This window comes from Dicentrarchus labrax, unplaced genomic scaffold, assembly GCF_905237075.1.
Source record: "Dicentrarchus labrax unplaced genomic scaffold, dlabrax2021, whole genome shotgun sequence".
In the NCBI taxonomy this organism is placed as follows: Eukaryota; Metazoa; Chordata; class Actinopteri; family Moronidae; genus Dicentrarchus; species Dicentrarchus labrax.
The window spans coordinates 30,039,671-30,053,719 of NW_026136704.1; the positions used below are offsets into that span (position 1 = coordinate 30,039,671).

General features: G+C 38.5%; 1 protein-coding gene, 1 long non-coding RNA gene and 3 other non-coding genes across 5 annotated transcripts in view; 1 reads left to right on the top strand and 4 right to left on the bottom strand.

Moving 5' to 3' along the window:
* The window catches only part of LOC127363250 (U2 spliceosomal RNA), a 191-nt gene extending 45 nt beyond the window's left edge, over positions 1-146 (bottom strand). Inside the window, exon 1 of the small nuclear RNA XR_007884741.1 lies at positions 1-146. This exon is cut by the window's left edge and continues 45 nt beyond it. This is a non-coding gene — a small nuclear RNA (U2 spliceosomal RNA).
* LOC127362056 (putative nuclease HARBI1) overlaps positions 1-14,006 on the top strand; it is an 18,973-nt gene extending 4,967 nt beyond the window's left edge. Inside the window, exons 3-7 of the mRNA XM_051397325.1 lie at positions 12,877-13,288; positions 13,368-13,483; positions 13,570-13,681; positions 13,778-13,900; positions 13,966-14,006. Of these exons, the coding sequence (XP_051253285.1) occupies positions 12,877-13,288; positions 13,368-13,483; positions 13,570-13,681; positions 13,778-13,900; positions 13,966-14,006 (804 nt within the window). The remainder of the gene's footprint in view (positions 1-12,876; positions 13,289-13,367; positions 13,484-13,569; positions 13,682-13,777; positions 13,901-13,965) is intronic.
* LOC127362675 (uncharacterized) lies at positions 6,704-10,565 on the bottom strand. Its single transcript, XR_007884492.1, has 2 exons — positions 9,681-10,565; positions 6,704-6,805 (listed from the first exon to the last, which is right to left on the bottom strand). It is a non-coding gene; the product is annotated as an uncharacterized LOC127362675 (long non-coding RNA).
* Positions 8,226-8,389, bottom strand: LOC127363247 (U1 spliceosomal RNA). Its single transcript, XR_007884739.1, has one exon. It is a non-coding gene; the product is annotated as a U1 spliceosomal RNA (small nuclear RNA).
* LOC127363251 (U2 spliceosomal RNA) lies at positions 11,667-11,857 on the bottom strand. The gene has a single exon (XR_007884742.1). It is a non-coding gene; the product is annotated as a U2 spliceosomal RNA (small nuclear RNA).
* Positions 14,007-14,049: the final 43 nt, after the last annotated feature.

The window sequence follows — 14,049 nt, forward strand, 5'->3', positions numbered from 1 at the left end:
GTGGAGTGGACGGAGCAAGCCCCTATTCCATCTCCCAGTTCCAAAAATCAATTTAATATATGGTCCCCGGGTAGGGGACGTATCAGATATTAAACTGATAAGAACAGATACTACACTTGATCTTAGCCAAAAGGCCGAGAAGCGATACTGAACTACAGTCGGAGGTACGGAGCTCTTTCTCCGCACCGGGACCCTCACTGACGGTTCACAGCCCGACGGAACAACGTGAACACAGTCGAGACAAATACAATAATAATAATAATAATAAAGTTTAAATCCTATAAAAGTCCTCTCTGAGAGTAAAACACAATGTTTGATCTGTTAACTTCCTCTAAAGGAGAACAGAGAGAACTGCACCCTGCGGCTCAATGCAAAAGTCTACGCTCACCGTAGACGGTTCCGCCTTCTGGTTGGTCAATTCTGACCGTAGACTACCAATCATATCGTCTCCCGGCGTCATGTGACTGTCCGTAGACAGTTACGGCTTCTGATTGGCCCAGAGTCTACGCTCGGTTAGTTTATGCAGATTAGTATTTTCCTCCGGAGAGCATACAGTACAGAGGGGTATTGCACAAAACCAGGATAAGGGATTAACCCGGGATATGTTGGTTATCCTGGCTGGATTTAGCCTCAAGTCGGTTGCATGAAAGCAGGTTAAACTTATCCCGGCCAAGTTACTATGGTGATTTATTCTCTGCAGTTAGCCTGCTCCAGACCAGACTAACAGCCAGGCTAACATTAATCCAGGTGATTCACCTGTATTTCCACCGTCAGTCCTGTGAGGAATTAATGTGTTTTACAGCATGTCCAAGGTCTTTCTAAGTATGTTGCATCATTTTAATTATCCTGCATTCAAATATTACATATATATTACATTTCTTATTTCATTTAAATCTGTTGGCTGTTTGTAATTGCAACAGTCTTTTTATATTGATTCAAGTGGAAGTATTATTACTCAGGACAAGTGTTATATTGCCATGCTAATGAAGACTGCTTGTCAAACTGCATAAATATGTTTTATTGCAGTAATTGAGATTACAAAACACAGCTGATGAAGTTGCAAAGGTGTTTTCAATGAAATCTGTGACAAGGGCAAAATAGTATATATATTATGGCATACCGTTTAAGAGAATAATCTTTGAATATATAAAATTAATCTTTGAATATATAGAATGAAACTTGACTGGTCATCAAGGCACTGCTGTCATCTTGTAGAAGTGAGAATGAGTCAGTCAGGAACCTTGTGGCAGCAATACTGATCAATGAGGACATTATTAACTCATTGGTAAGTGCTTGTAGGGGCCAAAATCCTCTCGATAGTACCCGTGCCCAAAACCGTTCTCCTGACGAAGAAGTTCACTCCCTTTTTAATGGTGGCAGGCCGACTACAACAGGCCTCAGGCTAAATCCTGACAGGAAAAGCAAAAAAGTTTTCCAGTTTAAGAAAGTATTGTAATATTTCAACTGATGCCATTTTGTAAAAGCAGCTCATTCAGAAGGCTATCACTTTGATGAAAAGGATACAACTAGGTTTTGAATTTCATTCAGTATTCTCACATTTTTATTAGTATATCCAAGATTCATTCCATATATTCAAAGATTCATTTTATATATTCAAAGATTCATTTTATATATTCAAAGATTCATTTTATATATTCAAAGATTTATTCCATATATTCAAGGTTAATTTCCTAAACGGCATGCCATAATATATATATATATACAGTGGGTACGGAAAGTATTCAGACCCCTTTAAATGTTTCACTTTGTTTCATTGCAGCCATTTGCTAAAATCAAAAACATTTATTTTATTTCTCATTAATGTACACTCAGCACCCCATCTTGACAGAAAAAAACAGAAATGTAGAATTTTTTGCAAATTTATTAAAAAAGAAAACCTGAAATATCACATGGTCATAAGTATTCAGAGCCTTTGCTCAGTATTGAGTAGAAGCACCCTTTTGAGCTACTACAGCCATGAGTCTTCTTGGGAATGATGCAACAGGTTTTTCACACCTGGATTTGGGGATCCTCTGCCATTCTTCCTTGCAGATCCTCTCCAGTTCTGTCAGGTTGGATGGTGAACGTTGGTGGACAGCCATTTTCAGATCTCTCCAGAGATGCTCAATTGGGTTTAGGTCAGGGCTCTGGCTGGGCCAGTCAAGAATGGTCACAGAGTTGTTCCGAAGCCACTCCTTTGTTATTTTAGCTGTGTGCTTAGGGTTATTGTCTTGTTGGAAGGTAAACCTTCGGCCCAGTCTGAGGTCCTGAGCACTCTGGAAGAGGTTTTCTTCCAGGATATCTCTGTACTTGGCCGCATTCATCTTTCCTTCAATTGCAACCAGTCGTCCTGTCCCTGCAGCTGAAACACATCCCCATAGCCTGATGCTGCCACCACCATGTTTCACTGTTGGGATTGTATTGGGCAGGTGATGAGCAGTGCCTGGTTTTCTCCACACATACCGCTTAGAATTAACGCCAAAAAGTTCAATCTTGGTCTCATCAGACCAGAGAATCTTATTTCTCATAAACTGGAAGCCTTTTTGGGGAAAACCTGGTCTGATTAGGAGAGACGGCATCCATCCCACTTTGGATGGAGCGGCTCTCTTATCTAGAAATATGGCGAAGTTTATTTCTAAAACCTGACAGTCCAGAGTTGGGACCAGGAAGCAGAGCTGCTGTCTTACACACTTCTCTGAGCTTTCTTTAGAACAGTCACCCACCCAAAACCCCATAGAGACTGTGTCTGTCCCCCGACCACCTAAATTATTTAAAGAAATAAAAACAAGAGGAGTTCAACACAAAAACCTAATAAAAATTAAAACTAACTCCTCAGTAGCACAAAATAAGAGAATGAAATGTGGGCTGTTAAATATCAGGTCTCTGTCCTCTAAAGCTGTTTTAGTGAATGAATTAATATCAGATTATGATATTGATGTACTTTGTCTTACTGAGACCTGGTTGTCCCACGAGGAGTATGTTAGCCTAAATGAATCCACCCCCCCCAGTCATATTAATACTCACATTCCTCGAGGCACAGGCCGAGGAGGTGGAGTGGCAGCCATATATGATTCGAGCGTTTTAATGGACCCTAAACCTAAACTAAATTATAATTCATTTGAAAGCCTTGTTCTTAGTCTTTCTCACCCAAACTGGAAAACACTGCAGCCAGTTCTATTTGTTATAGTGTACCGCGCTCCTGGACGATACTCTGATTTTATATCTGAATTTTCAGAGTTTCTATCAAGTTTAGTCCTTAAATCAGATAAATTATTGTAGGTGATTTTAATATTCATGTGGATGTTGACAATGACAGCCTTAGTAATGCATTTATATCATTAATAGACTCAATTGGCTTCTGTCAGAGTGTAAATAAACCAACTCATTGTTTTAATCACACTCTTGACCTTGTTTTATCATATGGCATTGATATTGAACATTTAACAGTCTTCCCACATAATCCTTTCCTATCTGACCATTATTTAATAACTTTTGAATTCATGTTGTTAGATTATAAGCCATTAGGCAAAACTTCCTACAGCAGATGTCTATCTGACAGTGCTGTAGCTAAATTTAAGGAGGAGATTCCTTCAGTGTTTAATTCAATGCCATGTCTGAATTTAACAGAGTCCTATAACGACTTTAGTCCCTCTGAAATTGATAATCTTGTCGATAGTGCTACAGGCTCACTACGATCAACATTAGACTCTATCGCTCCTATAAAAAGGAAATTATTAAAACATAGGAGACTAGCACCTTGGTATAACCACCAAACCCGCCAGTTAAAACAAATAGCTAGGAAATCTGAAAGGAAATGGCGCTCTTCCAAATTATCAGAATATCGCTCAAATTGGCAAGATAATCTTAAAATTTATAGAAAGGCCCTCCGTAGTGCCAGAGGAGCATATTATTCAGCACTAATAGAAGAAAATAAGAACAACCCTAGGTTCCTCTTCAGCACTGTAGCCAGGCTGACAGAGAGTCACAGCTCTATTGAGCCACATATCCCCATAAACTTAAGTAGCAATGACTTCATGAGCTTCTTCTATAATGAAATTATTACTATTAGAGAGAAAATTAATCACCAACTGCCATCAACAGTTATCAGTGGCTCTCCAAGTTCAGGGACTTCTGTCAATGTAAACTTAGATATATATTTAGACTGTTTTTCTGCTATCGATCTTCATCAGTTAACTTCAATCATTTCTTCATCGAAGTCATCAACCTGTCTGTTAGACCCGATCCCAACTAGGCTGCTTAAAGAAGTTGTTCCCTTAATTGGCACTTCTTTACTGGATATGATTAATCTTTCTTTATTATCAGGATATGTACCACAGTCCTTTAAAGTAGCTGTAATTAAACCCCTTCTTAAAAAGTCCACTCTTGACCCAGGGGTTTTAGCCAACTAGAGACCGATTTCTAACCTCCCGTTCCTCTCTAAGATTCTGGAGAAAGTAGTCGCCAAAGAGTTGTGTGACTTTCTACATAACAATAGTTTATTTGAGGATTTTCAGTCAGGATTTAGAGTTCATCATAGCACAGAGACAGCTCTGGTTAAAGTTAATAATGACCTTCTGACTGCTTCTGACAATGGACTTGTCTCTGTACTTGTATTATTAGATCTTAGTGCTGCATTTGACACCATTGACCATAATATTCTTTTACAGAGACTTGAGCATCAAATTGGCATTAAAGGAACCGCACTAAGCTGGTTTAAGTCATATTTATCAGATCGCTCGCAGTTTGTACATGTTAACGATGAATCTTCAATAAATACTACAGTTAGTCATGGAGTTCCACAAGGTTCTGTACTTGGACCAATACTATTTACTTTATATATGCTCCCTTTAGGCAACATTATTAGGAATCACTCCATTAACTTTCACTGTTATGCAGATGATACGCAGTTATATCTATCAATCAAACCCAATGAAATTAATCAATTATCTAAATTACAAAACATGTCTTACGGACATAAAATCCTGGATGACCTGCAATTTCCTGATGTATGAATTTTCTTTTTCCCAAAAACCTTAGAGACTCATTGTCTAAAGATATAGTCACTCTAGATGGCATTAACTTGGCCTCTAGCACCACTGTCAGGAATCTTGGAGTTATCTTTGATCAGGATTTGTCATTTAACTCCCACATAAAGCAGACCTCTAGGACTGCCTTCTTTCATTTACGTAATATTAGAAAAATTAGACACATCCTATCACAGACAGATGCAGAAAAACTAATCCATGCATTTGTTACTTCAAGGCTGGATTACTGGTGCTCTTAGGAACCTTGAGTGCTGCAGAAATTCTTTTGTAACCTTGGCCAGATCTGTGCCTTGCCACAGTTCTGTCTCTGAGCTCCTTGGGCAGTTCCTTCGACCTCATGATTCTCATTTGCTCTGACATGCACTGTGAGCTGTAAGGTCTTATATAGACAGGTGTGTGCCTTTCCTAATCAAGTCCAATCAGTTTAATTAAACACAGCTAGACTCCAATGAAGGAGCAGGACAATCTCAAGGAGGATCAGAAGAAATGGACAGCATGTGAGTTAAATATGAGTGTCACAGCAAAGGGTCTGAATACTTATGACCATGTGATATTTCAGTTTTTCTTTTTTAATAAATTTGCAAAAATTTCTACATTTCTGTTTTTTTCTGTCAAGATGGGGTGCTGAGTGTACATTAATGAGAAATAAAATGAACTTTTTTGATTTTAGCAAATGGCTGCAATGAAACAAAGTGAAACATTTAAAGGGGTCTGAATACTTTCCGTACCCACTGTATATATATATATATTATGGCATGCCGTTTAGGAAATTAACCTTGAATATATGGAATAAATCTTTGAATATATAAAATGAATCTTTGAATATATAAAATGAATCTTGGATATATTGAATGAATCTTGGATATACTGATAAAAATGTGAGAATACTGAATGAAATCCAAACCTAGTTGTATCCTTTTCATCAAAGTGATAGCCTTCTGAATTAGCTGCTTTTACAAAATGGCATCAGTTGAAATATTACAATACTTTCTTAAACTGGAAAACTTTTTTGCTTTTTCTGTCAGGATTTAGCCTGAGGCCTGTTGTAATCGGCCTGCCACCATTAAAAAGGGAGTGAACTTCTTCGTCAGGAGAACGGTATTGGGCACGGGTACTATCGAGAGGATTTTGGCCCCTACAAGCACTTACCAATGAGTTAATAATGTCCTCATTGATCAGTATTGCTGCCACAAGGTTCCTGACTGACTCATTCTCACTTCTACAAGATGGCAGCAGTGCCTTGATGACCAGTCAAGTTTCATTCCATATATTCAAAGATTCATTTTATATATTCAAAGACTAATTTCTTAAACGGTATGCCATAATATATATACTATATTGCCCTTGTCACAGATTTAATTGAAAACACCTTTGCAACTTCATTCAGTGTACATTAATGAGAAATAAAATGAACTTTTTTGATTTTAGCAAATGGCTGCAATGAAACAAAGAGTGAAAAATTTTAAAGGGGTCTGAATACTTTCCGTAGCCACTGTATATATATATATATATATATATATATATATATATATATATGTACATATATATTATTCACACCTGTTCCCTCTTCATAATGGCTTGCCCTTTGTTGGAGGATGTACTGGATGAGGAAGCCCTAATCCTCAGACAAGCATTTAGTCATGAAAGAGTCTAGATAATCAATTTATCTTTTTTATTCCAGCAACTGCATGCCAGCACCTCCAAGTGTGATCCTTCATCATGGCCAGGTGATGAAGCTGAACTGGTGGCTGCAAGTCAGGCTGTGGAAGGTGAGATACAGAGTTAAAACACATCAAATGGTTTGGGGAAAAAAAATTCACAACAGAAATAATACTACTTTGTTTGGTCTCATTTTTTAGACTTGCTCAAGACCCCTGTTCAGACTAAACTGCCTGCATCCACTGTCTGCTCTAAACAGGCTGCTGCTGCTGTCCATACTGCACAGTCCACTAGCCCGCCAGTTAAAGTCAACCCAACCGGAGTGCAATGGTCAGGCCTCGCCCAAGGTGAGCCACCTTCTTGATCACGGTATCTCCTCTGTCAGGTAAGTATGAGTTGTCCAGCTCAGAGACAGGGAGCTCTCTCACAGACACACCACACTGACTGACGGTGCTGTTGTCTCACTAACTCGCGCTGTGATTGGCTCTGAAGTGACGGAGGGAAACTGTTATTTATTAATTATTCTTTTTATTAAATGTGGGTTTTGTTGAATACCTAACTTACATATACATGTGTTTATAATATTAATATAATGTAATTAACTTTTATTTACAAACTGCTCCATGTTCGGGTGGAGACTCGATCGATCTGCTCTGAACTGTTTGTGACTTTATCTGTAATCTGTATTTATCAAAATAATAAATACATATAATAAATATAATTTGTATGAGTGGCAGCTTGTGTCATCTTCAGCCCACAGAACTCAACTCTTCAACTAATGAATTTGTAAGGAGAATAAGGTCATTATTTAAACTCGACTTCCACCATATGAACTACATTGAACCCTTTACACCTGGTTGGTGAAAGGAATGGGAGTTTTATAAAGGTTTTAAATCAGAATAAACTGTGCATTATCGGTGGTGGCAGTATATATACAAGCTGTCATTAGACGACAGAATAAAGCTTTGATGTTGTTGACCATTGAGGAGTGTTTACAGTAAACAAACGATATAAAACAACACATTGTCTTACTCAGAGTCGCTGTTGGTTCAAGCAGTCAGTCATTTAATGTGAACTGGATCTCCTGTGCAGGAACCTGAGTGGGTCAGCACTGTGTGTGTTGTTTAATAGTGTCAGTGGTTAGTGTCAGTCAGGGGCTTGAGTGGACTGTAGGGGTCCCAGCAAAAGAACAACTATAAGATTTTAACTTTTATCATATTTTTTGGAAGCTGGAACAACAAGGTAAGAAATAAGAGTTGGTCGTGTTGATTGATTGTAATTTATAGTGATCAGTTTGATCATTGATTGATTATGAGCACTTTCTGTCTCATAAAAAATAAAAAATATACAAAAGTATTATATTTGCGTATCTGTATTTTAGCCTGTGCATACTGCCTCTCCTTTAATCCTGTTGTGCTATGTGCCACTGCAACGTAATTTCATTCTGATGCAAATCCAAATGATAAATAAAGTCTGTGTGAGTCTAAAGGTTTATAAATGATTTCTTTTCAACATGTATATCAGGGGTCAGCGCGAACGCAGTCCCCCACTACCACAAATTATGCAGTCGAGATTCCCACATTTGGGGAATTCGTTAAGGTCAACCCAACCGGAGTGCAATGGTCAGGCCTCGCCCAAGGTGAACCACCTTCTTGATCATGGTATCTCCCCTGCCAGGTAAGTATGAGTTGTCCAGCTCAGAGACAGGGAGCTCTCTCACAGACACACCGTGTTAACTGATGGTGCTAATAATCGATATATTACTGAAACCAGAGGATGTAGAAGGTGAGTGAAACTGCAGAACAGAATACAGAAGATACAGTTTTCAACTAAAACTGATAAAGATTATTTAGATTTTACTTGATATATAATGGTTATATTTCCCACAATGCAATGCTGTATCCCCACATCAACAGCTAACCTGAAATCAGCAGTTTGTTTCTATTTTACCTCCAACAAATGAACAACAGTCCAACAACAAGTTCAAGTGAGACAAAGCTGAATCAAACTGCAATCAGAGGCTGTTTGATCCACATTTACAATCCAGAAAAAAACAACTAAAAACACTAAAAACACTAAAAACACTTTTTCTCCCACACTTTACAACCACTTCCTGTTTCTTTGTCTCCCGGGCAACGGGGCCGTCCTGTTACTGCCACCTGCTGGTCTGGAGTGAATCAGGATTTTCACAATAAAGTTCAACAGCAACACAAACTGCAGCCTCTAAAATGATCATACAGTTGAATAATCACCTCTCTAAAACTGTTTCAACACTAACCGAACATTATAACCTTCATCCAGCCGGTTTTTAGTACAGTATTGTTGTATTAAACTGCATTTTCTCAGCTTTTATTGGTCAATTTAAAACATTTCTGGTTGACTCCAACTCCAAAATAATTCTCCAGCTACGTTAATATTATGTGTTATCTGTGCAATGTAATTTACACAACTAAATAATGTGTTTTTAATCTCCGTCAGTTGTTTTAATGACGACCCGCTGGACTGCAGCGCCCCCCATTGGGTTGTACAGATAACAGCAGCTCTGTGAAGCATATTTCCCGTCCAATTAACTAAAAAGCTTTATTAAAAGTACTCAAATTCTCTTGAAATACATCATTATTGTCCGTATACGACATAAACGATTCAGTATTAAGTTTTCCTAACCAGGTAAAAGTGCAGCCAGGCCCTTAATGCGACATTAACTACTAGAAAAAACCAAACGGGATGCGGCCCCATTGAGCTTTCATCTGTAATTAAAATGCAACTGAGCCAAAACACTTAAAATACTCGATAATAAAGTGCGCATTAATCATTTAACTGCATTTGCACAAGCTCTTCCACTTCCAATTGAACCAAATGAACACCTGAGGCTAAAAACAAGTGGGTCACCACCACCAAACTACCGCCAAACTCCTGCAGAGGCTCTGTTCTGTTGACACGAGACACATAACATGACCAAAAAATATATCAACATACCCTGAAGACGTCCTGACGCCCAAAACACTTCTTTAAATCCAGATAAAAGTACATCTCCAGGTCCTTGTTAGTCCATCATCGTGACGTCCAGGTGGTGTTATGCAAATGAGCTGCACACGGCCCTCAGTGAGACCGCCAGGTAGCTCAGGGTCGTGTGCAGAGGTTACGTAATGTATCTTGAAACAAAATACCCCTAAAATAAATCTATTAAAATTAAAATACTGGATACTGCTAATGATTATTTTTTATTATTATTGATTAATCTGATCATTTTCTCATTTAATTGATTAGGTGTTTGATCCATAAAATATCCTTTATATGTCCACAAATGTCTTGTTTTGTCCGAAATTTAAAGATATTTATTTTACTCTCATTAACTGAAGTGAGAGAATTTGGACATCAAAACTAAATCAAAACTATTAATCAATTATCGAACTGGTTCCTGTTGAATGTAATAGTTGACAAATAATTGATTAATTGACTTTTGTCCACAACCCAAAACTATTTACTTTATGGTCATAGAGGACTAGTGTTGCGCAGTGAGGTATTACTAGTAATAACATTACTTTCCCCAGTAACTAGTAGTGTAACTTATTACTAATACATTTCAGTAATTTAACAATTACCACAAACAATAATTAGTTACAACATTACTTTTGTTGGCACTCCTTACTGATTTTAAATCCAACAATCAAATCACATCCTTGGATTCATTTTGGTAATTGTGGAGGAAACAAGCTTGGAAGATGTAAACAGTAACATTACTTTGATTTTTAACAAACTAAACTGGATTTTAATTGTCTTAAGTCTGAATTTTGGTGAGAAAGGGGCCAATTTTGTGGGAGCAGAATAGTAAAATAACTAGTAGTGTAACTAATTACTGTAGACAGGGAAGAATAAGTAAAGTAATAAAATTACTTTTGAAAATAATAATAAACTATTTATTTTGAGTAACGATCACTGTAAACTGTAGAGGACTAAAGAATTCAGAAAATATTCACATTTAAGAAGCTGAAAAACAATCAATCAATCTTAAAATGTGTCTTGATCCAAGTTGTTTGTATTTTGCCTGCACTTGTATCTATATTATAAATAGGAGCCCCTTCCACCGTCTTCCTGTGGAAAACAAAACAAATGATCACATCATCTGCAGGTACCGTGGAAGGCCCGGCCCACCTTGGCGCCCGGCCTGCACAACCAGATTGTTGTATTCAGCCACCGCCTTCTCTGCTTGCAGGACTCTGACCTGCAGGACTCTGACCTGCACCCCTTTCTGCCCCAGAGAGTCAGCTAGGTGGACCTGATAATGTCGCCAATTATTGTACATCTATATCAAACTAAGAGTAAAACCAGTTGTGAAACAATATGTTAGTTCAAATAAAATCAGACTTGAACTGAAAAAACCTTTTGTACTTACAAAATCTGAAAGAAAAGTAGGAAATGTTTTCAGTTTTTTGTCTCAATTTGGTCAAATTTGACAACACAACGAGCATAAAGAGGCGTTGGTGCCTGTTTATTGATAATGGGATGTCTACATGACTGTGTTCACAAAGTGTTGTGTTTGTATTGTAATATATTCTAACTTATATTATAGTTTAAAAAAAACTAAAGCTAATACTGAAACTAATAAAAACTAAACTATTTCAATAACATTTCAATAAATGAATTGAAACAAGCAAACCTCTGTAAACTAAAGTGAATGCAGTCAGTCGGTATGAGGACTTAATAAATGTATATTTGAACATTTCTGTTCAATGTGTAAAGGACAGTGAACACAACACATTTACATTTACAATCTCTTTGTCTCACTCAAAAGTTTATTGTTCATTTAACTGAACAGTTGCAAACAATATGTCTCCACTCTGCAGCCTCATGCTCTTAAAACGTTTAATCTAACAACAACATACAGAGTCTGTACAAGATACTACTCTACTATTAACTCACTACCACCTTTATAATATCGATTATTGATGTTAGACAATCAGAGGGGGGTGCACCGGTCCTGGAAGTACTGCAATACCAGGTCGATGCGTGGAGTGGACGGAGCAAGCCCCTATTCCATCTCCCAGTTCCAAAAATCAATTTAATATATGGTCCCCGGGTAGGGGACGTATCAGATATTAAACTGATAAGAACAGATACTACACTTGATCTTAGCCAAAAGGCCGAGAAGCGATACTGAACTACAGTCGGAGGTACGGAGCTCTTTCTCCGCACCGGGACCCTCACTGACGGTTCACAGCCCGACGGAACAACGTGAACACAGTCGACACAAATACAATAATAATAATAATAATAAAGTTTAAATCCTATAAAAGTCCTCTCTGAGAGTAAAACACAATGTTTGATCTGTTAACTTCCTCTAAAGGAGAACAGAGAGAACTGCACCCTGCGGCTCAATGCAAAAGTCTACGCTCACCGTAGACGGTTCCGCCTTCTGGTTGGTCAATTCTGACCGTAGACTACCAATCATATCGTCTCCCGGCGTCATGTGACTGTCCGTAGACAGTTACGGCTTCTGATTGGCCCAGAGTCTACGCTCGGTTAGTTTATGCAGATTAGTATTTTCCTCCGGAGAGCATACAGTACAGAGGGGTATTGCACAAAACCAGGATAAGGGATTAACCCGGGATATGTTGGTTATCCTGGCTGGATTTAGCCTCAAGTCGGTTGCATGAAAGCAGGTTAAACTTATCCCGGCCAAGTTACTATGGTGATTTATTCTCTGCAGTTAGCCTGCTCCAGACCAGACTAACAGCCAGGCTAACATTAATCCAGGTGATTCACCTGTATTTCCACCGTCAGTCCTGTGAGGAATTAATGTGTTTTACAGCATGTCCAAGGTCTTTCTAAGTATGTTGCATCATTTTAATTATCCTGCATTCAAATATTACATATATATTACATTTCTTATTTCATTTAAATCTGTTGGCTGTTTGTAATTGCAACAGTCTTTTTATATTGATTCAAGTGGAAGTATTATTACTCAGGACAAGTGTTATATTGCCATGCTAATGAAGACTGCTTGTCAAACTGCATAAATATGTGTTTATTGCAGTAATTGAGATTACAAAACACAGCTGATGAAGTTGCAAAGGTGTTTTCAATGAAATCTGTGACGAGGACAATATAGTATATATAGGTCTAACTCCCATTCATCTGTTCCCTCTTCATAATGGTTTGCCCTTTCTTGGAGGATGTACTGGATGAGGAAGCCCTAATCCTCAGACGAGCATTTAGTCATGAAAGAGTCTTCTGGGACAGGTCAGACCCATTGGCCGTTGGAGATGACTATCTCATTGAGAGATACAGATTCTCAGGTGATGGACTGAGATATTTATGTAGGCTGCTGGGTCCAAAAATACAGCACCAGACGGCAGGAAGCCATGCTCTCACTGTACCACAGATGGTCTGTGTTACATTGAGATGGTTTGCAAGTGGGAGCTTCCTTTATTCTGTTGGGGATGCAGAGAACCTCAATAAAGGAACCATTTGCCGCACAATAAGACGTGTTTGTCTGGCACTGAAGTCATTCAGCAACATATTCATCACCTTCCCTGGCCACAGAAGACCCCTCTACATCCAGGAGGAGTTTTACAAGATTGCAGGTAAGCTCAATTTAAACGTGCAACCATTAGTTTCTAATTTGATCAGTCACAGTTGGATACTCACTATTTTTTGTTACAGCTTTCCCTAACATCATTGGTGCAGTGGATTGCACACACATCAGAATCAAACGCCCCTCAGGAGAACATGAGGGAGATTACGTTAACAGGAAATCCTTCCACAGCATCAATGTTCAGGTAAGAGTGATTTGTGCTTACTATGACCTGCATAAATTAATTCTGTGCATTAAAAGACCTTAATAGGTTACAACTTAACATTTCAGGTGATATGTGATGCTGACTGCCTTGTCAGCAATTTAGAGGCAAAGTGGCCTGGCTCAGTGCATGACTCCAGAGTCTTTCGGGCTAGTCCAATTTACGAGAGACTTTCACAAGGTAAGCCACACATTTTATTTGTGCTGTAAGCACCTTGGACATCATGTGTGTTTAACTCTGCCGTGTAGTTTTCTAAATGATATCTTGCATTATCAGGCGAATTCTCTGGTGTGCTGCTGGGAGACAAAGGCTACGCCTGCGAGTCATTCCTCTTGACTCCCCTAGCGGACCCCCAAACCCCACCACAGCAGGCCTACAACCACGCACACAATAAGACAAGTTTTTTTTTTAAATCACCCTTTTAAACATACACATAAACTGGCCTTCTGAAATCTCGGTTTCAGTGCCTGCACCACCTGAGAGTTTCCCCGGACAGGGCCTGTGATGTCATTGCTGCATGCGCAGTACTGCATAACATTGCAGGCCTG